Source organism: Rhinatrema bivittatum, chromosome 8 (assembly GCF_901001135.1).
Source record: "Rhinatrema bivittatum chromosome 8, aRhiBiv1.1, whole genome shotgun sequence".
NCBI classification, from domain to species: domain Eukaryota; kingdom Metazoa; phylum Chordata; class Amphibia; order Gymnophiona; family Rhinatrematidae; genus Rhinatrema; species Rhinatrema bivittatum.
This window is the reverse complement of record NC_042622.1, coordinates 153,768,029-153,792,745: the sequence shown is the minus strand read 5'-3', so window position 1 is coordinate 153,792,745 and position 24,717 is coordinate 153,768,029. Positions and strand designations below refer to the sequence as shown.

Below are 24,717 nucleotides of genomic sequence, written 5' to 3'. Positions count from 1 at the left end.
GTCAGCTTGCTCTGGCATTGCATCTCTTTGGGAGAGAGGCTGAGCATGAGTCTGGGCATTCAGCTTTGCTGCTGCACCATTGGTGTCATATCTATAATTGATTGCCCGTTCATGTCCGTGCCAGAGCACCAATGGTCAGATACTGGAACGCCCTCAACACCATCAAGCGCCATGGATACCATAGAGCACTGTAGATGCTCTCTCAATACCATTGAGCACCATGGATGCTCGCAATACTGTAGAGCACAGCTGATGCCCTTGATGCTGTCAAGTGCCATGTACACTCTTGACGCTGTGCCATGGATGCCATAGTTATCCATGGACACCAGTGCTGGGAGTGCCATCAGACATTGTTGATGCTGTGGGTGCCATCAAGCGCCATGGATGCCCTCGACACTGTCAAGCACCATGAGCGCCTTAGATGCAGTACCTGAATGTAATCCGCTTTGAAGTGCTGAAAAAAGTGGAATATATATATAAATAAATAAAATAAAAAATAAAAAGAATGCCTCAGATGCTCTGAATGCCCTTGATGCTGTGGAGCGCTGTCGAGTGCCATGGGTGCCCTTGATGCCGTCAAGCATCATAGATACTGTAGTGCACCTTGGACACCATTGAGTGCTGGAGGCGCTGTTGAAGCCATGGACACTGCTGAACACCATGGATGCCCTTGATGCAGTAGAGCACCAAGGACACCATCGGATGCTATTGGGCACCCTCAGTGCTGTAAGCACAGAAGCCCATGGACGTCATTAAGCACTGTGAGCTATCGGAGTGCCATTAACATCGCCGAGCCCTGTGAACACTGCTGACTCCATGGGATGTCATTGAAACAGTGGAGGACTGCAAACACAGTTGACACTGTGGGAGTTGTCTAGACCTCCGAGTGCCATGGGCACCACCAGACACCACCAATATTATTGGCACTGTGGAGTGCCTGGACACCATGGATGTTGTTATTGCCATTGATGTCATTCATGTTGTGGTGGGCACTTGGGGTGCTATAGCTGCCCTGGGCGCTTTTCCCACCATCAAACAGCTATTGTTTGCTATTAGGGGCCATTGACGGTGCCATAGACGCCATCTAGTGCCCTCATGTGTCTGGCACCATGGGGTGCTATGTGTCACTGTTGGTAATGGTGCCAATGCACACTTCTCCATAGTTTGCTCTTGCACAGTGCACCACTTCTAGTACCAGAAGTTTTGCGGTCGGTTCAGGCTATGGCATGGAGCTATGCCCACGGGCATTGTGATATTGAGCGCATACATCCCACCAGAGGCCCAATGGAGTACCGCTACAGGGGTTGCAAAGTACTGCAAGGGTGCAAGCCCCTGCACTTCTATGGCGAAAATTAGGAACAGAGGTACAACTGTGCTGTCTATTGTGTGTTTCCTTTTGGAAGACATCACAGGCTTGGGCATTGCATTTGTAGATGCACTGGGATGTAGTTGTCAAGAATGTGCTCTTATTGTACCCACATGGGAAGGGGCCAGGTAAAATAAGAGCACATTCTTGACAATTACATCCCAGTTGCAGTCCATCGCAGGTTTGTTGGTCTGGCCAAGGCCTTGAACTGCATGATTCAGTACAACTCCTTGCAGGTCCCCTAGTGGGTTGATAGGAAGAAAAGCAGCAGAGGTCGACTGGACTGCTTTTGCTAGCATCCCTGGTGAGATGGGAGAAACTGGACGCTGGTAATGCCTGTGATAATCTCAATTGGATGAGGCAGTCAGGTGCATTCAAAAGGATCTTTGGGCAGTATCCCAAGAGTTACAAGAAGGGTTGCTTATAGATCCTGAAGAGATTGTAGCAAAATGTAATATACCAATAGAAAGAAAGCCAGCCCCCAGGGGCCTGGATTTGCTGAGGAGCTTTTGTCACAAGAAAGAAGAAAAGTCATTGACAGTGGGTAGACTTATATAGAGCATGTGATGAGGATCAGGAATTCTTCAGGAGGAGAAGATATAACTATGAATCAATTCCAAAGACATCAGATACAAGGGGAAAAGAGAAAACAGAGAAAAAGCCCCCCCCCCTTCCCTCCCCCGCCCCGTGAGTGTGGAATCTCTATAGGACTCTTCAGACCAGTACCTCAGTGAAAAGGACTTGTAATCCACAGATATAGGATCTGAGTGGACTCTGTCGGAGCTGGGCCTGCCCCATGTTAACTGTGCCATAAGATCAGCAGGGCAGCCATTGCACCGATCAATGGCACTGGCCACTAGGGGGTTAGACTTTCAAAATCACTGGCCCTTATTTTAACTGTTTTTAACTGGTATGTGTGGCTAACACTTTCCTTTGTTGTAGGAAATTGTGATGTGGTAAGAAGTCTGATATTTGAAAATCTTGGTGTGGTAAGAAGTCTGGTATTAGGAAATATTGATGTGATAAGAAGTTTGGTATTTGGGAATTTTGATGTGGTAAGAAGTTTGCAGTTTTTCTAAAATGCAATTTTTGAGCCCAAAAAGGTGGTCCTTGGAGGTGCCCCGAGGTCCCTCTTGGGGAGGGGGAATCCTGTGATGAACAGTGGGTCTTGAACTGATGCTGTAGAAGCTGCAGGCTGGAGCCCTCCAGGGAGAGCCACGCTGGATGTGGACAACTGGGGAAGCAGAATTATTTCTATCCTGCAGGTATTAGAGGGTGGGACACACCTAGTGAAGTTTCATTGGCCCAGAAGGAAACCCACTCTTGATGTTTAAACCCCTGTTTAAACCCCTAGCCAGCAGAGAATCTCTGCTGGCACAATGAATCTCTAACTCACTGGGTTTGGTCTGTAAGGGCTGCTCGGAATCTATTTGAGCTGTGTTGTAACTCACTCCTCGCTTGCCTGGTGAGGAAGCACTCTTGAATACGTTTATTTCTCCTGCATATTTTAAGACAGAAGCCCATGTTATGTTTGATGCATGTTTCTTTAATTAAAACTGTGTGTGAACTGTGCTTGTTGTATCAGACCCAGACAAGAATCCTGTTTATGGAAAGCAAATTTGCTTTCTGGTTGGGGACCTTTTTTTTTTTTTTTTTTTTTTAAATTATTATTTTTTCCATGTAAATGTCTTGTTAGGTATAATAATGCTTCATATATCTTTTTTTTTAACCAGGTCAATTAAACCTATTTCTGAGTGACAAATATATGCAACAGGGTCAGCTACTAAATTGGGGCTCTGATTCTCCACCAATGTCTTAATTTTGTCCTCTTTGTTCTTTTTTTATATGAAATTCACTGCTGCTCAGTTTTGTTTACTTCCTTTTGTAAGATTTTTCCTGTGGTATTCATATCCCCTTTATGGTGGACTTGAATTTCGGAGTTACTTAAGTTTCCTTTTGTTCATTGTTTTTTAAGTATGTTAGTAACGCTAATATTTTTTTCTCTTAAGTCTGAGATTATCCCTTTGCAGCTGATTTGAAAATTATTCTTAACTACTGAGGGACTGCAGGAATAAAATGCATCCAGCCTAGCGCACAGATTTACACGCAGTTGGACACGTGTTTTGGATGTGCTAGACTAGCACCCAATGCAATAAGGAGATTAGTGCATCCAAAACATGCACCCAAACAAATGTGTAGCTGATTGCACCCATCACATGTAAAATCCATATAGATGAGGCTATTAGCTATACCCCTGATGCAGATAATCGCTGGGCGTCCAACACATACTTAACACAGCAGATTTAACTCCAGCCCCGGAGGTGGCTTAAAGTCAATCCGTGAATCAAGAGCTCATAAGAAATTAAAAATACGATCCTTTGTGGTTCCTCCTACTTAGTATCCTTGTAACATTTAAATTTACTGCTTACGGTAATGAAAAATAAATGTATATTGGCTTGATTTAAAAAAAAAAAATAAAATCTTCTGGACGCACAGTTTAGATGCCCATAGCAAGGGGTATTTAGCTATGGGCATCTTCAGCAACCTCAGCAAAATCGGCCAGAAGAAGCGGGATTAAAACGGATGCTCTTATTGAGTGCCCGTTGCAGTTGTGGGCACCCAATGCATTTGAGCGCTAGGGACTCACAATTCTTCTTTAGCGCATCCTTTTTTGCGCAGCCCCTCATTTAAATACTGCATCCGGCATCCAGGGGATGTGGCTGCGTGTGCATTAGGAAAACGGGTGCACAATACAAGCGCCTGTTTTCAGTGCGCGTCTTATTGCATCGGCCCCTGTCGTGCTAAAGATTTAATGACAGGTCTGAAGTGGGTGTTTAAAAGTTTTGGCCTTAGCGACCATGTGCTAAAGAGTGCTTTACTTACTGTGTGGCCACTAACATTTAATTTGTATTTCATTATTATAACCGGTAGTCTCTGCAGGATCTTTGAAAATTGTTCCCAAAGTGAACTAGGAATAGAGCCGAGCAGTGCACACTTGAGTGTTGCCAAAATGATCACCCCCCACCACCACCCTGCACGGACTCCCTGCTGTTATAGTATCATAGTAAATAATGGCAGAAAAAGATCATTCTGCCTGGCAAGCTTTTAGGATTGTAACTGCTGCTTCATGCAGGTTACCCTCATACCTTTCTTGGAAGCACAATCTAATCATTTCAGTGCTGCTGTTTCCTTTCCAGCCAGCGATGCTGTTAGCATTCGGATCAAGAGCGGGATCCTGGAGCAGACGGGTGCTACAGCTGACGTGTTGCAGAGTGATACCATGGATCACTACCGCACCTTCCAGATGCTGGAACGGCTTCTGCATTTCCCCACAAAACTCATCAACCAGCTGCTCTTCCAGATCCCACCCTGCCGGCAGGTTATGTTGATCCAAAAGTGAGTCTCAGCAATAAAAAGGGACTAGATGGACAATGGCAGCAAGAGGCAGGGGAGACCCAGGCACTGCAAGCAGAAGGTGGAAGGAACGGGAGATCCAGGTAGTGACAGAGGAGACTTGTGCATTGGTGACTGGAGTCAGCAGAGAGCTAAGTGGTTATGCAGGAGGTAGGGAAGAACCGAGCAGTGGTGGAGAGAGGCAGGGAAGATCAGGGCAGTGGCAGCAGGAGGTGGAGGTTACCTGGGCAACAGCAGTGTAAGGTGGAGGTGACTTGGGTACTAGTAGTAGAAGCGAGGGAGACTTGGGCAGTAGCAGTAGGAGGCAGGGAAGATCTCAGCAGTGGCAACAGGAAGTTGGCGAGATCTGGGCAGTGAAGGCAGAAGGTTTAGTTTATCAACTGGCCTTTCAGCTGTGTTTCCTAAGAGTGGCACTAACCTTTTTGTTTCTTTTGCTCTCTTATCTGTCTCTGGGTTCAGATACTATACCTTTGATGAAGCTTTTGTGAGGGAGGTCCTGGGGAAGAAACTCTCCAAAGGAACAAAGAAGGACCTGGACGATGTCAGTGAGAAAACAAATATCACCTTAAAGAGCTGCAGGAGGCAGGTAAAAATCAGAACCTGTGATGGGCAATTCCCCTGGACTGGAGGATCACAGTCCATGCCAGTTCTGGTCCCCAGTGATTATAGCCTACAATAGGCATGGCCCTGAGGTATCCTGGCCCACAATGGGCTTATCTTCCCAAGGATCAGAGCCTGTGATGTGTTGGTTCTAGGTATTGCAATGGCCATTCCTGCTCTGATGTGTTAGGGACCACAGCTTGTGATAGGCCCAGTCCCCAGAGATTACTGCCCACAACAGAGAGAGAGTCCCTGGGGATCAGAGCCTGCAGTGGGCTGCTTCACCTCTTGCCCTGGGGTTTGCATCCCATGATGGGCCATTCCTCCATCCACCTCCATCTCTGGGGATTGCAATGCTTCCTTTCCCCCTGCTACAAGGGATTGGAGCTCATAAGGAGCTGCTTCAACCTCCAATTCATGACTTGTGTTATGAAATTAGTAGTTGAAGGAATGAACTTTCTCTAGCAGTTCTCACTCTCTCTGTCTCTGTGTATGTATCTTTCTCGCTCTTTCTGTCATTCACAAACACTGCTCCCCTTCCTGTTTCTTTACGGTTTCCTTTGTTCTCTGACCACTTTTATCCTCTCTCTCCTTCTCAGTTTGATAACTTCAAGCGTGTCTTTAAGGTGGTGGAGGAGATGAAGGGGTCACTGGTGGAAAACATTCAACATAACTTTCTGCTCTCTGATCGGTTGGCCAGGTACACAATGCCGATCCCTGAAATCCCATGGAGATGTCTGGTGTGCGGTGATGGGACAGAATTGGAGGGGCAGCCCTAGAAATGTAATGTTACACAGGAGGGAGGGGGGAAGTTTAACATTTTGGGACAAGATAAGCTGTCAGGGAAATTGTTCTTCCATTTCTAAATATTTATATTCAAGCAGATGACACAGAGAAACAAAAGATATTCTTTAACAAACCTTTTCATGGTGGTGAATGTATCAGATATGATAGGGCTGGTTCAGTCTGTAACCACATTTCCACCACTGCTGAATGGAACTTGGGGACATAAAAGGGCAGGTCTGCTTCACACATTGCACTCACTGATTTCCACTCTGAGGACAGGACAGGTCTCTTTTAAACGCTACACCTGCGGATTCCATCCTGTGAGCAGGGCTGGTCTCCTTTATGCACCACACACACTGATTCCAAGCTGAGAGCAGGGTAGGAGCAGGTCTCCTTTTATAGACTACGCACTCTGATTCCAGGCTGAGGTCAGGATAGCTCTCCTTCATGTGAGAGACCTACTTACGCCTTTACCTCCCTTCTCCAGGGACTACGCCGCTATTGTCTTCTTTGCCAACAGCCGTTTTGAGACTGGCAAGAAGAAGCTGCAGTACCTGACCTTTGAGGATTTTGCCTACTGCGCAGAGCAGCTGATCCAGAACTGGACCCTGGGCGCTGTAGGTGAGTGGCTGTGAAATTTCCCTTAGGCTGGCACTTGAAGTGGTGATCTGACAAGGAGCTGGAAAATCAGGAGCAGTTGAAGAGCAAGTGACAGTGGCTCTTTCCATGAGCAGCTGTTCTGTCCATTCTGGCAGCTAATGTGGTGGTGTTGTCTCTGCTCCCACAGATAACCAGAGGTACTCGGCAAATTTATATGCCAATCATTTTTTTATTATACAAAATTTAAACTGTACCATTTTATCACCCATATAATTTAATATATAGACCACATTGCACACTTTTATATATTGAAGAACCTAAAAACTTCCCCAGTATCATACATTCATTACCCTACATTCATACCAATCATACCACTCATACCCCTATAACCTCACACAATACCCATATTAAAATATTAATCTTATTCTCAATAATATGAGATTCTTTAGATACAAAATATCCAACAATTGATATGTTACACATACACTTTATATATTGCATAGTATTGTTAAGACTAATTCATTATCTTCATATTATACAGTCATGCACTATTACATTATCTTCATATTGTGCGTTCATCCGACCAGAGCCTCGTTTCACCCTGTTTTTACAGACATCGCTGTAACAAAATAGACCACATTGTAGCAAAAGACTTGGCTGATTGAGAAAGTGGTGTTGAAATCGATATTTGATGTTGATACATGAAGAAACAATTGAGTGTTGTAGATCCCTGAAGAAGCCCTGTACTTCAGGGTGAAACGAGGCTCTGGTCGGATGAACGCACAATATGAAGATAATGTAATAGTGCATGACTGTATAATATGAAGATAATGAATTAGTCTTAACAATACTATGCAATATATGAAGTGTATGTGTAACATATCAATTGTTGGATATTTTGTATCTAAAGAATCTCATATTATTGAGAATAAGATTAATATTTTAATATGGGTATTGTGTGAGGTTATAGGGGTATGAGTGGTATGATTGGTATGAATGTAGGGTAATGAATGTATGATACTGGGGAAGTTTTTAGGTTCTTCAATATATAAAAGTGTGCAATGTGGTCTATATATTAAATTATATGGGTGATAAAATGGTACAGTTTAAATTTTGTATAATAAAAAAATGATTGGCATATAAATTTGCCGAGTACCTCTGATTTTTGTGTGTAGGATTACTTAACTTTCAGATGAATTGCACGTATTATTTTGACCCACAGATAACCAGGCAGACGATATGGATATGGATCTGGACAAGGAGTTTCTCCAGGATCTGAAGGAGCTGAAGATACTCATCACAGACAAGGACCTACTGGACCAGCACAAGAGGTGCAGATGGCGTGCTCTGAGCTGGGTGGATGGGGGAGGAGTGGCTCTGTTTTAAACCTACTGCTTACTCCTCCTGTGCTCCCACTTCTTGTTCCCAGCCTAGTGTGCACCTCCCTTCGGGGGAAAACTGGAGTCTTCCCTGAGATGGAAAATAACTTTAAGGTAAGAGAGAAGCAAAGTCACACCACACTATGAGATCTTGTCTGTGTGCATGTCTCTTGTCTAGCTTTATTATACATGTTTATATAGTAATATAGGAACGATGGCAGATAAAGACCAAATGTCCATCTAGCCTGCTCAGCAAGTTGCTCATGGTAATAACCGCCACTCCGTGCAGGTTACCCCTATGCATTCTGTTAAGGATTGTAACTGCTGCTCCATGCAGGTTACCCCCAAGCCTTCTGTAAAGGGTAGTGATTACCGCTCCGTGCAGAGTACCCCATGCACCCTTTTCTTCATTTCCAACATCTAGCTTCTAGGGGTTCGCAGTGTTTTATTTACTTATTTCTGCATATTTATATGCCGCTTATACACAGCTCTAGGCTGCTTACAATTAAAACATTCATAAAATAATAAATAAGCATTCTATATAAGACAATAAATAAACTAAAAATAACATGTAAAACAGCACTAAAATTGTCAGACAACACATGCCTAGTCAGGCTACAGTTGCCTCTGTCCTAAAAAGTCCAAGAATCTTCCCTGCTGTAAAAAGGCAAGGTCAACAGAATCCTGCAGTCTGAAATGCTTGTTAGTAAGTAGCTTCTTAAATGTTGTTGTGCAGTCAGCAAGTCGCAGATTTCTCTATAGTGAGTTCCATAAAATAGGTCCAGCAATTAAAAAGATCCTCTCTCTGGACTCAGCTAATCTTATTACACGGACTGAGGGAATATCCAACAAGCCTATTTGGGATGACCTTAACATTCTTGTCTGATTTATAGATATGCAGCATCTGATTAATCCATGGTAAGGAGTCCATTCTCAACAACTTATGCATAAGCAGAGTGAGTTTATATTTAATCCTCTCTTCGATCGGCAACCAGTGTAGTTTCTTCAAAACTAGCGAACTATGTTCTCTTCTGCTGACATCTGATACCAACCTGGTAGCTGAATGTTGCAGGATTTGAAGCGCTTGTAAAGACCTCTTAGATAACCCAATTAAAAACACATTGCAATAGTCCAAGGTGGGCAACAATAGTGCTTGGGCTATATATTTATTTATTTGTATTTATATTCTGCTTTTCAGGCACTTCAAAGTTGATTACCATGCAGGTACTGTAGGTATTACTTTATCCCCAGAGGGCTCACTGACTACTGAACTAAATACCTCTGCTTCCATTAAGGATTTCGGAGGTCTAACAAGGCAGAGTTTAAAATACCTAGATTTAACTATAGATTTAATTTGTGAAGACATCTGCAAATTAAGATCCAGAAAATACCTAAACTCTTTACCTGGCTAACTTAAATGTACAATCCCTTGATACCAACTTGGGAGGTTAAATTAAGGATATAAAGAAGCGTATTGAATCCGTGGAGCAAACTGTATCCCAAGCTCAGGCTTGTAACTCTAAATTGGTAAAGGACTTCGGAAACTGTTCTAGAAGATTGGAATATTTGGAAAACTATGCCAGACATTTATATTTGTGTTTCTTAAATTTTCCTCGTGTGCTGGGTGAGGATACTCATAGTACCCTTAAAACGTTTTTCCTAGAAAATTTAAAATTTGATTCTGAAAAGATTCCCTTAGTTAATAAAGTGTTTTTCCTGTCTAATACTAGTAAAAGTTCTAAAGTGAGTCAAACTGAAGCTCTTACCAATTTGACCCAATTTTTGGAGAATTTGACAACTGAGGTTATTGATAGACCAATTCTTCTTGTGTCCTTTGTGGTAGAACATGACCTGAATTGAAGTAATGAGGAGATATTTTTAAAATATCTCTCTTACTTTTTACGGCCAAGTTGTTCGTATATTTCCTGATTTTTCCAGGGCGACTCAAACAAGAAGGAGGGATTTTTTTATCATGAGATCTCAAGTTTTACTTTTGGGATATACATTTGTTTTGAAATACCCTTGTAGGTCTATTATCCGTGGTAAAGATGAATGTTTTGTCTTTTCTTTGCCGGAACAACTGAAATCCTTTATTAATGCCAGGAGTGTAAGTTCTCTTCCTGGGGAAACAGATCCTTAGAGATAATCCATACTTGTATATGCACTTGTATATGCACTTTTATTTTTCTCCCTTTTGTTTTTCTGGACCTCTCTCTATTTACATTTACCTTTAAGAAAAGTGATGCAACTTTTTATATTTACTTTTTATTGTATTTGTATGATTGTTTCTTATGTTACATTATCTTTTTTTTCTGTTTTGGAGTAAGATGAATTCTAGCTTTAAGTAAAAATTAATAAAGAGTGAATTATAAAAAAAGAAAAAGAATTTACAAGTGATGGGCACGATCGGGTCCATATTTGTTAGGGCCTGTGCTTTGGGTGCGCTAATCTCCTTACTGCATCGGGTGCTAGTCTAGAGCACCCAAAACGCATTTCCAACTGCAAGTAAACCTGTGCGCACCTTATTGCATCGAGCTGTTTGTGCTGTGTGGTGGTGTCATCCTCTCTACTGTCTGTCTACTTTCTCATCCTTTCTTCTTCCCTTGTGCACATTTTCAGCATTTGTACCCCCTCCCTTGATCATGTGAGCAGCTGTTTGCATGTGGCTCCAGTTTCACAGGCTTGTTCGTTAGTTTTTCTCTCAGGCCGATGTAGTAATCTCTGCGCTAAGAAAATGTGTGCTGGTTTTCAGGACACATTTTTAGCGCTCAGATTATTAATTTCTTTTAACTCCTGATAGAGTAAGCTAGTGCTATGCTAATGCATGGGGAGTTAAAAAAAAAAAGTGCGTAAACTTTAAAATGTGCGTTCGGCACTGGCAGAACGCACATTTTAACTCAGGAAGGGAGGAGGCATCCCTGACAGGCTATTGCTGCCCTCACTTAGCCAGATAAATACTAATTTATCCATCTATCTGGCAGCTTCCCGCTGCCAGATACACACAACTGCCATCCATAACTTCGCTCCAGCTAAATAGTAGTGACCCTTGCCAGACAGCCGGATAAGTACTGACTTATGCGGCTATCTGGCGATTGCTTCCCGCTGCCAGATAGACAGATAAATCAATATTTATCTGACTAAGTGGCGGCAGCAGAGTTCCAATATACAGATATATATATTTTTAACTTTTTTACTTAACTCCTGGGTCAGGGCTGGAGTTAAGTTTTCAGTCAAGTACAGTCTCTCTGCATCGGGGAGTACTGCTTAATGCCCTTATTTGCATGGGATCTCTATACAAGGGCGCTCAAATGCAGGCACAAAGGTGCATTTGACTAAACACATTTTCTGCATTAGCCTGTCTGCCTGCAAGGTGTGGAGAAAGATGAAGAAATAGCAGAAATAATAAACAAATACTTCAGTTTGGTTTTCACTAAGAAAGGACCATTGTTGGTTGGCAAAAATATGGATGAGAGTGGGGTAGATACATCCCCTTTTACAGAAGAGAGTGTTTGGGTGGAACTAGCAAAATTAAAAGTGGACAAGGCGATGTGGCAGGATGAGATACATCCCAGGATACTAACAGGTCGATACAGTAAAGTGCGCTCCAGTGGAGCGCACTATTAGCCCCTGGTTGCACGCGCTATTTTTACCCCTTATACAGTAAGGGGTAATAGTGCGTGGAAAACGCGCATCCAACCCCCCCCCCCCCCCCCAAAACTAATAGCACCCGCAACATGCAAATGCATGTTGATGGGCCTATTAGTTATTCCCGCGCGATACAGAAAGTAACGCCTGGGCGCGCGTCGGGAGAGTGGGCTCTCGCTGGCTCTCCCATGGGGTTTTCTATATCGGCCTGTAAGAGAGCTCCGAGAAGTGCTGACGGGTCCACTGAAGGGCCTCTTCAGTAGATCCTTGGAGACTGGAGTTGTGCCTGCTTCACAAAAGTGGTAACAGGGAAGAGGCTGGCCTTACCTCAGTTCATTAGCCTTTCCATTAATTTTCCTACCACCATCTACAATTCAGTGGGTTACAAGATCTGAGGCAACATGGTTTTACCAGAGGAAGATCCTGTCAAAGAAATCTGATTTATTATTTATTGGGGACTAAAGAATTGGATCAAGGAAGATCACTCAGTGTGATTTACTTGGATTTCAGCAAGGCTTTTGATACAGTCCTACATAAGAGACTCATGAATAAAATGAGAAACCTAGGAGTGGGTCCCAAGTTAGAGAACTGGATTACAAATTGGCTGATGACAGACATCAGAGTGTAGTAGTAAATGGAACCTGTTCTGAAGAAAGAAGAATGATAAGCAGAGTTTCTCAAGGACTGGTTCTATTCAATTGTCTTTGTGAGCAATATTGCAGAGGGATTAGGAGGTAAAGTTTAGTCTTTTTGTGGACAACACTATCTGATAAAGGAATGGAATAGCTTCCCTATGAGGAAAGGCTAAAGAAGTCATGGCTGTTCAGCTTGGAAAAGAGATGGCTGAGGGGGCATATGATAGAGGTCTGCAAAATCATGAAAGGACTTGAATGGGTAAATGTGAATCAGTTATTTACTCTTTCGGATAATACAAGGACTAGGGGGCAATCCATGAAGATAGCAAGTAGCTCGTTTAAAAAAAAATTGGAGAAAATTATTTTTCACTCGATGCATAATTAAGCTCTGGAATTCATTGCCAGAGGATGTGGTTACAGCAGATAGTATAGCTGGTTTGTAAAGATTTGGATAAGTTCCTAGAGCAGAAGTCTATAAACTGCTATTAATCAGTAAGGATTAGTAGCTTGGGATCTATTCATTTAGGGGCGGATTTTAAAAGGCCCGCGAGCGTAAATCCTTCCGGATGATTATGAGTCGTGATATATTTAGATATATATTGACAATTTCTGAATCTTTTTTTAGTATATGGCACCGTTGATGAATGGAACCGGTAGAATTTTAAGCACAATTGATGCTAATTGAGGTGTCACATCTATACTTGAACTGTTGCAATTAAAAAAATGTTTTTAGAAAGCCTTTTAAAAAAAAGCCTGTTTTAAATAAAAACCTGTTTTGAGCGTTTTGAAATTGAATTTTCAGATTTTTAACAGATGTATATGTATTGCGGATGTTTCCTAAAAAGTTTTATTTTCATTTGTCAATGTGTTTATAATTAAGGCAGACTTTATATTTTTTGTGATTTCACTTTGCAGGTACCCCCCCTTTTTTTAGATTGATGTTGTTAACATGCTCTTTATTTTAATTCCATTGTCACCTTTAATTTTGTTTTTTTATGTTTTTATAAGTGTTATATTTATGTAATTGAGTATTGTTTGTTTGTATTTATAATTTTAATTATTTATTTTTGATCTATTGATATTTAAGGTAATTTGTCTGTGTTTTAATAATTTTATGATTTTTTATGTATTTATGATTTATTGATTTTATATATATGTCTTTTTATAGCCCCTGAGGCAGTCACTATATGTGGCGAAACTCGGCCAGAGTCGGGCAGTTTTAACAAGTTTTATACGTCTCCACCATTAAAGAATTGAAAAAGAATATTATCGTTAATACTTTATAGTAGATTCTGGATTGTACCGGTAACCAATGCCGTGACATCAGCGAGGGTGTTAGGTTCTAGCAAATATGATCACATAATATGATGACATTTCGTAGTAGTTGTAGTGGTTTTAAGTGACATGCTGGAAGAGCTAGTAGTAAAGAGTTACAGTAATCTAGGTTTGAGAAGATTAGAGTTAAATACAGTTCGGAAGTTTGCAAAAGTTAACGGTTTCAATCGATGTAGTATTCACAACTTGGCATAACCTGTCTTGATTAATTTACTTATGTGCATTTTCATTGTAAGGTTCTCATCTAGCTGTATACCTAGATCCTGTACTTGATTTGAGGGGTTAATTTGAAAATTAGTAACCTGTACCATGGGTTAGACTCAGGGCCATCTTTAAGATGGGGCAAATGCACTGTGACTCATGCCTTGTTGTGCCTCACGCTATTGTGCATTACAGCAGCAGGCTGGCTGTAATAAGCAAGATAGTGCTTGAATAAACAACCTGTGTGTCGCCTCATGGAAATGTCCTTGTCCATGTTAATGCCAGCAGCCTCTTTCATGTTCCCTCAATTCTGCCTCCCTCCTGTCACCATCAGGAGCATCTGCATCTTCCTCCTCCTCTGCCAGCTTCAGTCTGAAGTCTGAATAAATAAGGTCCAGAGTTCTCGTGGGCCCCACCGACCCCGAGCATTCATACTTAAAGTTGAATCTGGAGGGGATTCAGCCAGAGGAGGGAAGAGGTGTTTGTTTTGGGATCTGGGACTAGGAGGAAGCAAAAGCACTGGTGTGTTTTGAGGGGAGGGGAGGAAAGACAGGCACAGGTGTGTGTGAGGAAGAGAGAAAGGCATGGGTGTTGAGGGAAGGTGAGAAAGGCATGAATTAGTTTAGGAAGTGGTGAGGGGAGGAGTAGAAAAAGGCCCAAGAGTGTTTGGGGAGAAGAGAAAGGCCCGAGTATGGGGAGAAGGTGATAAAAGTACAAATGTATGGAAGGGAGAGGAGAAAAAGGCCCAAGTGTGATATAATATAAACGGAGCACACATCTAGCACAAATAAGAGACCGAATATTTTCCATAGCAGGCCCCAAGTTATGGAACTCTCTTCCAGAGTCAATACATGTGATAACAGAAAGAAAAAGTTTCAAATGGGGACTGAAAACATGGCTCTTTAGAAATGCATATAATCTAATGTAAAATACCAATTTGCCGACAATGTCACTGACAGAACTTGAGATAATGTTAGTACATTGAGCAAAACGTATTGAGCGATGTAAAGTGTAACAAGGCAATATACTGAGTTTGGCATGTAGGATAATGAAATGAAATTTTGGGTTACAATGCTCTTTCATAGCACATTAATTAACTTATGCTTGTTGATGATGATGTGTTGACCTAGAATAGGTAACAAAGTGGAATAGACGCCAGATGTCCGATCAGAAAGAGTTTTATTCAATGGAGACGTAATTCAAAAAAGCAAGCCCGAATCTGGCCGAGTTTCGCCCCTTACATTTGGAGCTACCTCAGGGGCTATATGCAGTGGGTACACCTGTAATCTGATGGCTTTATTCCACTCAATGAATTCTCTTGAATTCTGTGTTAGCAGTGCTTGTGGTCTGATTCAACAGAAAAACACTCCACTTTCATAATATCGCTATGATTCGTTCACAAGTTCATTGCATTTTGCTGGGGTTACACCGCTTATGTAAACAGTCTCCGCTCTGATCAAGACCATTCATTGAGTGGAATAAAGCCATCAGATTACACGCGTACCCATTGCATATAGCCCCTGAGGCTAAACTGTTGTGATCTAAATAAATAAATAAACAAACAAAATGTTAAGGAGACCCTGCACAGACCGATTTGCCCTGGGCCCTGCACCCTGTTGAACCACGTATTAGGCAATGACCTCTGCTGGCTGTTGTGATTCTGAAGATGTTTCTGAAGTAAACTTTCAGTGCAGCAGCAAGCAGGACACTACCTTAGTAAAATACCCAGGTAAGTCTGCCACTGAATATACTTGCCTAGTTTCCTAGGTCATTTTAGGATAGAATTTTGTCCAACCAGAGTAATATTAGCCAGGCAGCGCTCATTATCAGTGCCACCTGGCTAAACATACACACTGCTCCCAAACTCCCCATACTCCCTCTTTTTATTCAGATAAAATTTACCCAGGTGTTTCCTGAAAACTTTGGCAGGGAAGGAAATATGATTCTTGGGAATTTTCCGGATAGTTTAAGTTACCCAGATAAATCCCTTTGAATACTGATCTCTCTGTGTTCTTCTCTGGTACAGACCCTGTCCCGTGGGCTGGTGAATATCGCAGCAAACCTGACACACACTAAAGATGTCCGGGATTTCTTCATTGACCTGCTGGAGAAGGTGTGGCTCTGGCTATTCGCTCTTTTTCTCATTTCTTTTTTTGGGTTTTTAACATTTTTTTTTTTGTTACTGCTTTGCACTGGATTTTGTTTTGCTTCATAAAGGATGTAATTTTGTAACAGCTCACATAAGTTTGCAGGCTATTACATTCCTGTTACACAAATTCTCTGAGGAAAAGCAGAATGGCAGTCCTTAGATATGGGTAACATCAGATGGAGCCTGGCACAGAAAACTTATGTCAAAGTTTCTAGAACTTTGACTGAGCCCCTCTGATTATGCCCAGCATGCATTATACCAAGCATTCATACGGGGTATCCTTAGTCAGTTTTTTTCCACAGAGTATGTCGCAGCAATTGAGTCTGTCTCTTAAAAACTTCCCTTCAAGGGGTGCGTAGACCTGCCTACAATAATTCCAGTGAAGGGGCTGGAAGAAGTAAGGCCTCACAATGAGGCCAGCTCAGTCCACTCCTCTGAGGATGCTATTAGGAGGAGATTAACCTTCTTTTACAAGGAGTGGACCAAGATCACAACAGATCAATGGGTTCTGGACTTGATAAGAGATGGCTATGTGTTAGAATTTTCTCGCCCAATCAGAGAGGCATATGTGGTGTCTCGTCGTGTGTCCCATATCATAAGGGAAGCAGAGAGGGAGACATTGCAGCACCTGCGGCACCTAGAAGCAATGGTGCCACTTCCTCCGCAAGAACGGGGCCAGGGCAGGTACTCTATTTACTGTGTGATTCCGAAGAAGGAAGGCACCTTTTGGTCTATTCTGGATCTGCAGAAGATCAATACGGCGCTACAGGTGCCATGTTTTCACATGGAAAACTTATGAGCAGTGATAGCTGTGGTTCACAAAGGAGAGTATCTGGTGGTGTTGGATCTGATGGAGTCTTATCTGCATATCCCTATGCGCCCAATCATCAGAGGTTTTTGTGGTTTGTGGTGCAATTCCAAGCTCTTCCTTTCGGCCTGGCAACTGTGCCGAGGACTTTCATTAAGGTGATGATGGTGGTAGCAGCGGCGCTAAGAAGGGAAGGAGTTCTGGTACACTTGTACTTGGATGACTGGCTCATCCGGGCAAAGTTGGCGTGCCGTTGTTCGGTTCAGCAGGCTTGGAGCACGTTAGGCTCTCTGGGCTGGGTAGTGAACCTAACGAAGAGCAGTTTTGTTCCGTCCCAGTCCTTGGAATACCTGGGGGTGCGTTTTGATATCCACTTGGGGAAGTTTTCCTTACCTCGGAGAGTGAACATGTTACAATCTCAGGTGCGGCAGTTACTTCGACTGGTGGTACCCAGGGTCTGGCATTTTCTCACAGGACAAGCAGGATGGTAGTCCTCACATATGGGTGACATCATCAGGATGGAGCCCAATCATGGAAAACTTCTGTCAAAGTTTCCAGAACTTTGACTGGCCTCTACTGGGCATGCCCAGCATGGCACCAACCCTGCAGCCAGCAGTCTTCTTTTTTCCGCGCAGCAGTAGCCTCGCGGTAAAGGAGCTCTGAAGAGATTCCTGACAGGAATTTTCCTCACGGAATTACTAAAAGTTAATTTGCCCCACAGGGATCCCTCTAACTTTTTTCAGACCGCGGTATTCCGGTAAGTTTTTACCCATTTTCCGTCGATTACCATCGAGTTTGGCCCTCGCGGCCTACTGGCCATCAACCGTACCGTGGCTCGATTTTTTCCATGGCCATGGTGTCGGGGTTCTGTCGGTGCCCGGACTGTACCCGCACCATGTCTATTACAGACCCCCATAAAGTCTGTGCTATGTGTTTAGGACGTGAGCACGATGTTTGACCTGCACCAATTGTGCCCTAATGACACCAAAAGATCGCAAGGCCAGAATGGAGAAGATGTCTTCGAGGTAAACTTTGGCAGAGACAGCTGGCCTCACACCAGGATGTCATTCATTTCTTAAAGGGGTGAAAAATTTGAGGCCTCCGGTCCACAGGTTGTGTCCGGCTTGGAACCTTAATTTAGTTCTGCGGGGGCTGTGTGGTCCTTCCTTTGAGCATTTGCATCAGGCTTCTTTGAAGGATCTTACATTAAGGACAGTCTTCTTGGTGGCTATGTGTTTGGCTAGATGGATTTCAGAGCTTCAGGCTTTGTCATGTAAAGATCCGTTTCTGCGGATTACAGGTGATGGAGTTTCATTGTGTACAGTCCCTTCCTTTTTGCTGAAAGTCGTCTCTTCCTTTCACCTGAATCAGGTGGTAGAGCTTCCTGCCTTTCAACTTTGTTTGGTGGAGATGCCACATGCGAGGGAGTTGCACTTATTAGATGTTTGTTGGACTCTTTTGCGTTATCTTTAGGTCACTAATAGGTTTCGGTGATCAGATCATCTTTTTGTCTTGTTAGTGGTGCAAAGGCCTCTAAGGCATCGGTGGCTCCTGGCTCAAAGATGACATCCAGATACTCATCTCAATCTCAGAATCCTTACAAAAAACCTTGGCTCACTGGAACAATTGTTTGCAACAGATCAATCATCTTCTCTCCAGCCTTTGCCTCATTCTTAACAACAACAAAACTGAGATCCTAATCATCAATCAAGACATCAACATCAAACTTCTAAACCCAGCTGACCTACTCAACTCATCCACTCCCATATTAAATCACTCACCACATGTTCGAGATCTAGGTATCATGCTAGACAATCAGCTCAATTTTAAAAAATTCATAAGCACAACCACCAAAGACTGTTTTTATAAGTTACAAGTCTTAAAAAAATTGAAGCCTCTTCTTTATTTCAACGATTTTCGGATGGTCCTACAAGCCATTATTCTATCAAAAGTCGACTATTGCAATTCGCTTCTCTTTGGCCTTCCATATTCATCCATCAAACCCCTCCAAATGCTACAGAACTCTGCAGCCAGAATCCTTACCAATACGAATAAAAGAGATCACATCACCCCCATTCTCAAGCTCCTCCACTGGCTGCCTATAAAGCAAAGGATCCTATATAAAGTACTCACCGTAATTCATAAATCCATTCACAATATCTCTCCTCTTCAATTATGTAACCAACTACGCCCTCACTCCTCCTCTAGACCCATCAGAGGAGCATATAAAGGCACACTCTATGTACCTTCAACAAAATCCTCGCATCATAAACGTGCCATATCTACAGCAGGCCCCATTCAATGGAATGCGCTCCCACCAGACATTCGGCTTGAGTTCTGCCACTCTTCATTCAAAAAAAAACTTAAAACCTGGCTCTTTAGCCAAGCTTTTCCAGGACCATGATCATCATTTTTTCCCCTCCAACCAGCAAGAACATATCTTCTTCACAAACCCCCATTTTCCATACCACTACCTACTTCGGTATCTAATCTCTTGCTGCAGGACACTTGAGACTTTCTCACTTATACGTTATAATTTTTATGCTCAATAAGACCTGTCAACTTAATTGTTTAAGTCTTTTTTTTTTTTTTTTTTCTCCTTTATCTTTTGGTCATCAATGTTACAACGTTATTGTTAAATTTTGAACTTATGTACACTGTTCCAAGTTTCATAACCTTGTTCTATGTAATGCCTTTTGGCAATTTTCATGTTCTGTTTCAATGTAAACCGATGTGATCTTTATTTCATATAGGAACACCGGTATATAAAAATCTAAAAATAAATAAAGAGGCTATCTGCTTTGCCTATATCTGTAAAGGTAATTCCAAGTGGATTGTGTGTGCAGTCTACCAGGGTGCAAGCTGCTTCCTGGATGGAGTGTCAGTTACAGTCTCTACAGGAAATTTGTTGCGTTGTGCCGTGGTCTTCACTTCATACTTTTATCAGGCATTACTGTTTGGATGTTTGAGTGCTGGAAGAGGCTTCTTTTGGTGAAGGTGTGTTGCGAGCTGGACTTTTGAGATCCCGCCCAGAGTAGGAGGGCTTCAGTAAATCCCACTTGTCTGGACTGATCTGGGTTATGTACAGAAAAGGAAAATTGTTTCTTACCTGATAATTTTCATTCCTGAAGTACTACAGATCAGTCTAGAGGTCCTTCTCCATTTTTAATTTCGAAAGACCTGGATTGCTATGGTTGTAAATAGGGAAGAAGAGTTTAAGACGGTTTTTGGGTTTCTTTTTGGAGGTGAGGGCTCCAGTTCAGGACTTCCAATCTTTATTTGCCCTGCTTATCTTGACAGTTAAAATTGGTGGGGTTCATCTTGGCTTGGATACAGGTCAATACTGACCTGTTATGTATTTTTTCTCTGCTTCCATCTGCTGGTGGGGATGCAAAGCTCACTTGTCTGGATTGATCTGTGGTATTTCAGGAGCGAAAATTAGCAGGTAAGAACCAATTTTCATTTATAAGACTGAGGAGACCCCATGTGGATACAATGCATGCTGAGCATGCTCAGAGAGGCTCAGTCAAAGTTCTAGAAACTTTGACACAAGTTTTCTGTACCAGGCTCCATCCAAAGTCGCCCATGTGTGAAGACTGATATCCTCCTGTCCTCGGAGAACACCTTTTATAGGTAACAACTCTGCTATTTCAAAATAAACTTATAGGAATAAATTCACTTTGAAAAATATCCCAGTAAAACAATGTGGTCATAATGACTCTTGCTTTTTTGGTGCACATAGTTTTGCTGAGAAGCTTTGCGTACATAATTTTTAAAATCAAAGAGGATGCACGCAAGTTCCAGCCCCTCCCAGACTCTACACCCTGGACTGCCTCTCCTCTGAATACATAAACGTATGCATGTATAGTGTGCATGTGCATAAACGTGTGCATAGCAGTCGCACAATCCTCTAAGGGCCATTTCTGCAAGTAAAGCAGAAGTCCCTTTTGCAAATGACCCTTAAAAGTGAGTTTCTTCCCATGCCCTGATTTCCCCTATTTCCTTGTCAGTGGGAATAGAGTGGGAAAGGGGAGAAGCCCGGGGAAAACTAAAATGATTCGATTTATTATTGTAAGTTGCCTTTTAAAATATCTGTCAGAATATTTGTGTGAGGGAAGCTTTCACTACTGCTGCATGTGGAGCAGAGTGTATGGGGAAATGTGCACTACTGCTGCTGCTTGTGAACTGTGGGGCCGTGTGTGTGAAGAGTGCATTGCTGCTGCCCATGCAGTAACTGTTCTATGATGGGGCTATGTGTGTGTGGGTGCATGCACATGCATGTAAAGTTTGCACTCCTGCTGCTTGTGCTGTACCCGTTCTGGGTTGGGGCGATGAGTGTGTGGGCATTGATAATGTCTTTCTTTTGCAGTTCATTGAGCCTTGTAAGTTATATAACTGGTCATTCTCTGATGTACATCTCTTCCTGACACAATACACTGCATCAGCTTGTGCACTTGACGCATTTAAGTAAGCAATTAATAAATAATCTGTGCTTTGTGATTGTACACTGATGGTGCTTTATAATACCGTAACAGAATTTTTCTCTGTTCACAGGCAGCAGGCGCTCTGGGAAAGATATATGTGTACAGTGAAGAGCTGTCTTCTAAAGATGTATCATGAATAACCCCCAGGGGTGCCCAGAAGAGGCAGAGCTGACCTTGGCAGGAGCCATATTCACCTTAGGAAGGACAGATACCTGCTCCCTCTCCTCCTCTGGAGAGCTAATTCCAGCTCTTGTGTCTTAGATACAAGCATTGGCCTCCTCTCCCTCATGTTGTTGTGAAATCCGACTTTTGTATCTATACTATGGCAATGACTTTATGGTCTGAGAGGTGGAGTGCGCCATTGCCAGCAGTTCTGGCAGGAAGCCATGGATGGAGGGGACAGTCTGTCACTGATGTGCTTTGTCCATGCCCCTCATGGCATATTGTCCAATTTTCATCTTTAGTTAAGATCTTATTACTATGATGTACTTGTAGAATAACAGCTTTCATCAAATAGGTACAGAGCATGTTAAGGCAGGAAAATAGTTCAAGGAACATATTGTGACCATTAATGAACAGCAGATGCTTTGTCCAGCATCCACAATGTTTTCATAATTTAACTCCCAACAATATTAACAATTAACTCTTGAGCACATTCCCAAAAGTAACATGATATGTGACTATTCCTGCTTGTGTGAATACACATCCTATATATCTAGCTTGAATAAAAAATGTCTCTACCCATGTCCACTTACTGAATTCATTTCAGTGTTGTGTTTCGAGTTTGTAGAGACAATGAAAAAATAAATTATTTCCAAATTCTAAGAAAAATTTGTATGAAGATTTCTCCATCTATGCTGAGAAGGCCCGATATTTAGTGTTGCTTGGCTGGATAAATTTGGACTTATTCGGCTAAGTGGCGGTGTTCAAATATTCGGCCACATTGATTGGCCACTACCTATCTGGATAACTATTTATCCAGCTAAATAGTTTCCTAAGTAATGAGCAGGATGGGGGTGTTCCAGGTGACTACTTATCCAGGTAACTTAACCTGATAAATTCAAGTGATATTCAGATTTATCCAGCTAAATTAGACCTGCTGTTGAGCAGATCTAAAGTTAGCTGGATAAACGTATCCGGCTGTCTCAAACTTCTGGATATAACGGAATTGTGCTACTGAATATTTTGGCTAAATTAGCCAGATATGTTTATCTGGCTCACTTTCTTAACTGGCTATTCTTTGAATATCTACCTCATAGTATTTCCATGATCAGATAATCAAGAATCTGACCAAAGTCATGGAAATTGCGAATTTCACAATCTCTGGACTCTACTGTAGTTTTGTACTTTACCACACAGTAGCTTCTCTCTGCCCTACAATCAGCTGATCTGAGCCAGCTTTCACTCTGCCAATCAACTAGTAGTACCAGTTTTAGCTGTCTTGTCAGATACTAATTTGTAGTTATTTAACGTTCATCCCACAATTTACATAGATCCCTAATAGTGATGCATTGTTTGGGTACTTGCCAGGTACTTGTAACCTGGATGGGCCACTATTGGAAACAGGATGCTGGGCTTGGTGGATCCTTAGTCTGACCCAGTATGGCAAATTCTTATGTTATGATGTAGAATTCCACAAATCAAGATCAAAGGGAGTTTTGTCTAACCATCTAACCCAGGGGTCGGGAACCTTTTTGGCTGAGAGAGCCATGAACGCCACATAATTAAAAATGTAATTCCGTGAGAGCCATACAAGACCTACCAAATTAATTTACTACAACCCCCCCCCTCCCCCCCCCCCCCCAAGACCTGCCAAAAGTCCCTGGTGGTCCAGCGGGGGTCCAGGGCTCGCAGACAAATCTTTAATAAAAAAGTAAAAATCTAACAAAAACCCCCACCCTCCTGACACCCCCCCAAGACCTCCAAAATTAATTTACCTCAATCCCCCACCCTCCTGACTCCCCCAAGACCTGCCAAAAGTCCCTGGTGGTCCAGCGGGGGTCCAGGAGCGGTCCGGGAGCGATCTCCTGGACTTGGGCTGTCAGCTGCCAGTAGTCAAAATGGCGCCGACGGCCCTTTGCCCTCACTATGTCACTGGGGTCGACCAATGGCAGCGGTAGCCCCTGTGACATAGTGAGGGCAAAGGGCCATCGACGCCATTTTGATTACTGGCAGCCGACGGACATATGAAGGTGTGGGAGAGAGGTTCTGGAAGCCAAATTTAGGCTCTTAGGTAGAAAGTTAAAATCCAGATTCTCCTAGCACAAGCAGGATGGTAGTCCTCACAGATGGGTGACATCATCAGATGGAGCCTGGCACGGAAAAACTTTTGTCAAAGTTTCTAGAAGCTTTGACTGGCACACTGAGCATGCCCAGCATGCCACTATCTGCGCGTCCACACAAAGTCACCCTTCAGTCTTTTTTTCTGCAGTGCTGATTGCCTCGCGGTGCTTGGAGCTTTCTAGTTTGTGCTCTCTTTTTTCAGCTTTTAAGCATTTTTCTCCTGTTTCACATCGGGTACCCCTTCCTCTGGACGGTGTCCCCTCAGTGCAGCAGGATTTACCATTCAACCTTTTTCGCGGAAGATTCCTGGCGGCTTGCTTCTCTGTGACTGCCGACCATCGACCGTTCGCAGGCTCATTTTCATGGTGTCCAGGTTTTGCCAATGCCCACAGACCATGTCCACAGACCCGCATGAGGTTTGCATCCTCTGCCTGGGGGCATCGCATGAGGTCTGAGGGTATCAGTTGTTTGATCAGATGACCCACAAGGGCCATCGTGCTAGTCTCAACAAAATGGAGAAACTCTTTGGCCCCAAAAGGTCCACTCCCATCTATGCCGGCTTCGGTATCCCCAACGCCCAGGGGTAGGGGGGAACCGCTAGATACACTGTCCCTCTCCTACACCTCCAGCAGCTACTTCCAAGGATCGGTGAGCCAGTGATTGGCCTTCACCACTGTTGGTGCTCTCTTGGACATCAGGTTCCTCCGCTTTCTCGGTGCTGGGGAAAGACCGGACCAAGCACCATGGGAAAACCCGAAAGCATCACCACCAGTTGCCATTGGTGCATGGCTCTTGTTCCGGTGCGGCACCGACAGATGCTGCGCCGCCACCGAAGAGGCCCCATGTTGAGAAGGCCCCATCCTAGGAGTTCCCCCACAGACATCAGTGCCGGGCACCGAGCCTCCTCAGGGCTCCGAGGAGGCTCTGGTGATGCCTCATCCCCCTCCATCAGTCTTGTTTTCACCAGACTTTCAAGAGGAGTTGGACCGCAAGGTGCAGGGTGCGGTGCTCCGAGCCTTACGGGGCATTGAA

At 43.1% G+C, this 24,717-nt stretch overlaps 1 protein-coding gene across 3 annotated transcripts in view; it reads left to right on the top strand.

Moving 5' to 3' along the window:
• The window catches only part of FIBP (FGF1 intracellular binding protein), a 42,652-nt gene extending 20,510 nt beyond the window's left edge, over positions 1 to 22,142 (top strand). For 2 of the 3 annotated variants that reach the window (XM_029613170.1, XM_029613171.1), the window contains exons 3-11: positions 4,564 to 4,762; positions 5,240 to 5,366; positions 5,980 to 6,080; positions 6,654 to 6,787; positions 7,989 to 8,097; positions 8,196 to 8,259; positions 15,988 to 16,074; positions 21,288 to 21,385; positions 21,473 to 22,142. In XM_029613170.1, coding sequence (XP_029469030.1) covers positions 4,564 to 4,762; positions 5,240 to 5,366; positions 5,980 to 6,080; positions 6,654 to 6,787; positions 7,989 to 8,097; positions 8,196 to 8,259; positions 15,988 to 16,074; positions 21,288 to 21,385; positions 21,473 to 21,542 — 989 coding nt within the window. In that variant the 3' untranslated portion in view covers positions 21,543 to 22,142. The remainder of the gene's footprint in view (positions 1 to 4,563; positions 4,763 to 5,239; positions 5,367 to 5,979; positions 6,081 to 6,653; positions 6,788 to 7,988; positions 8,098 to 8,195; positions 8,260 to 15,987; positions 16,075 to 21,287; positions 21,386 to 21,472) is intronic. The other variant, XM_029613172.1, reaches the window with a different exon arrangement.
• Positions 22,143 to 24,717: the final 2,575 nt, after the last annotated feature.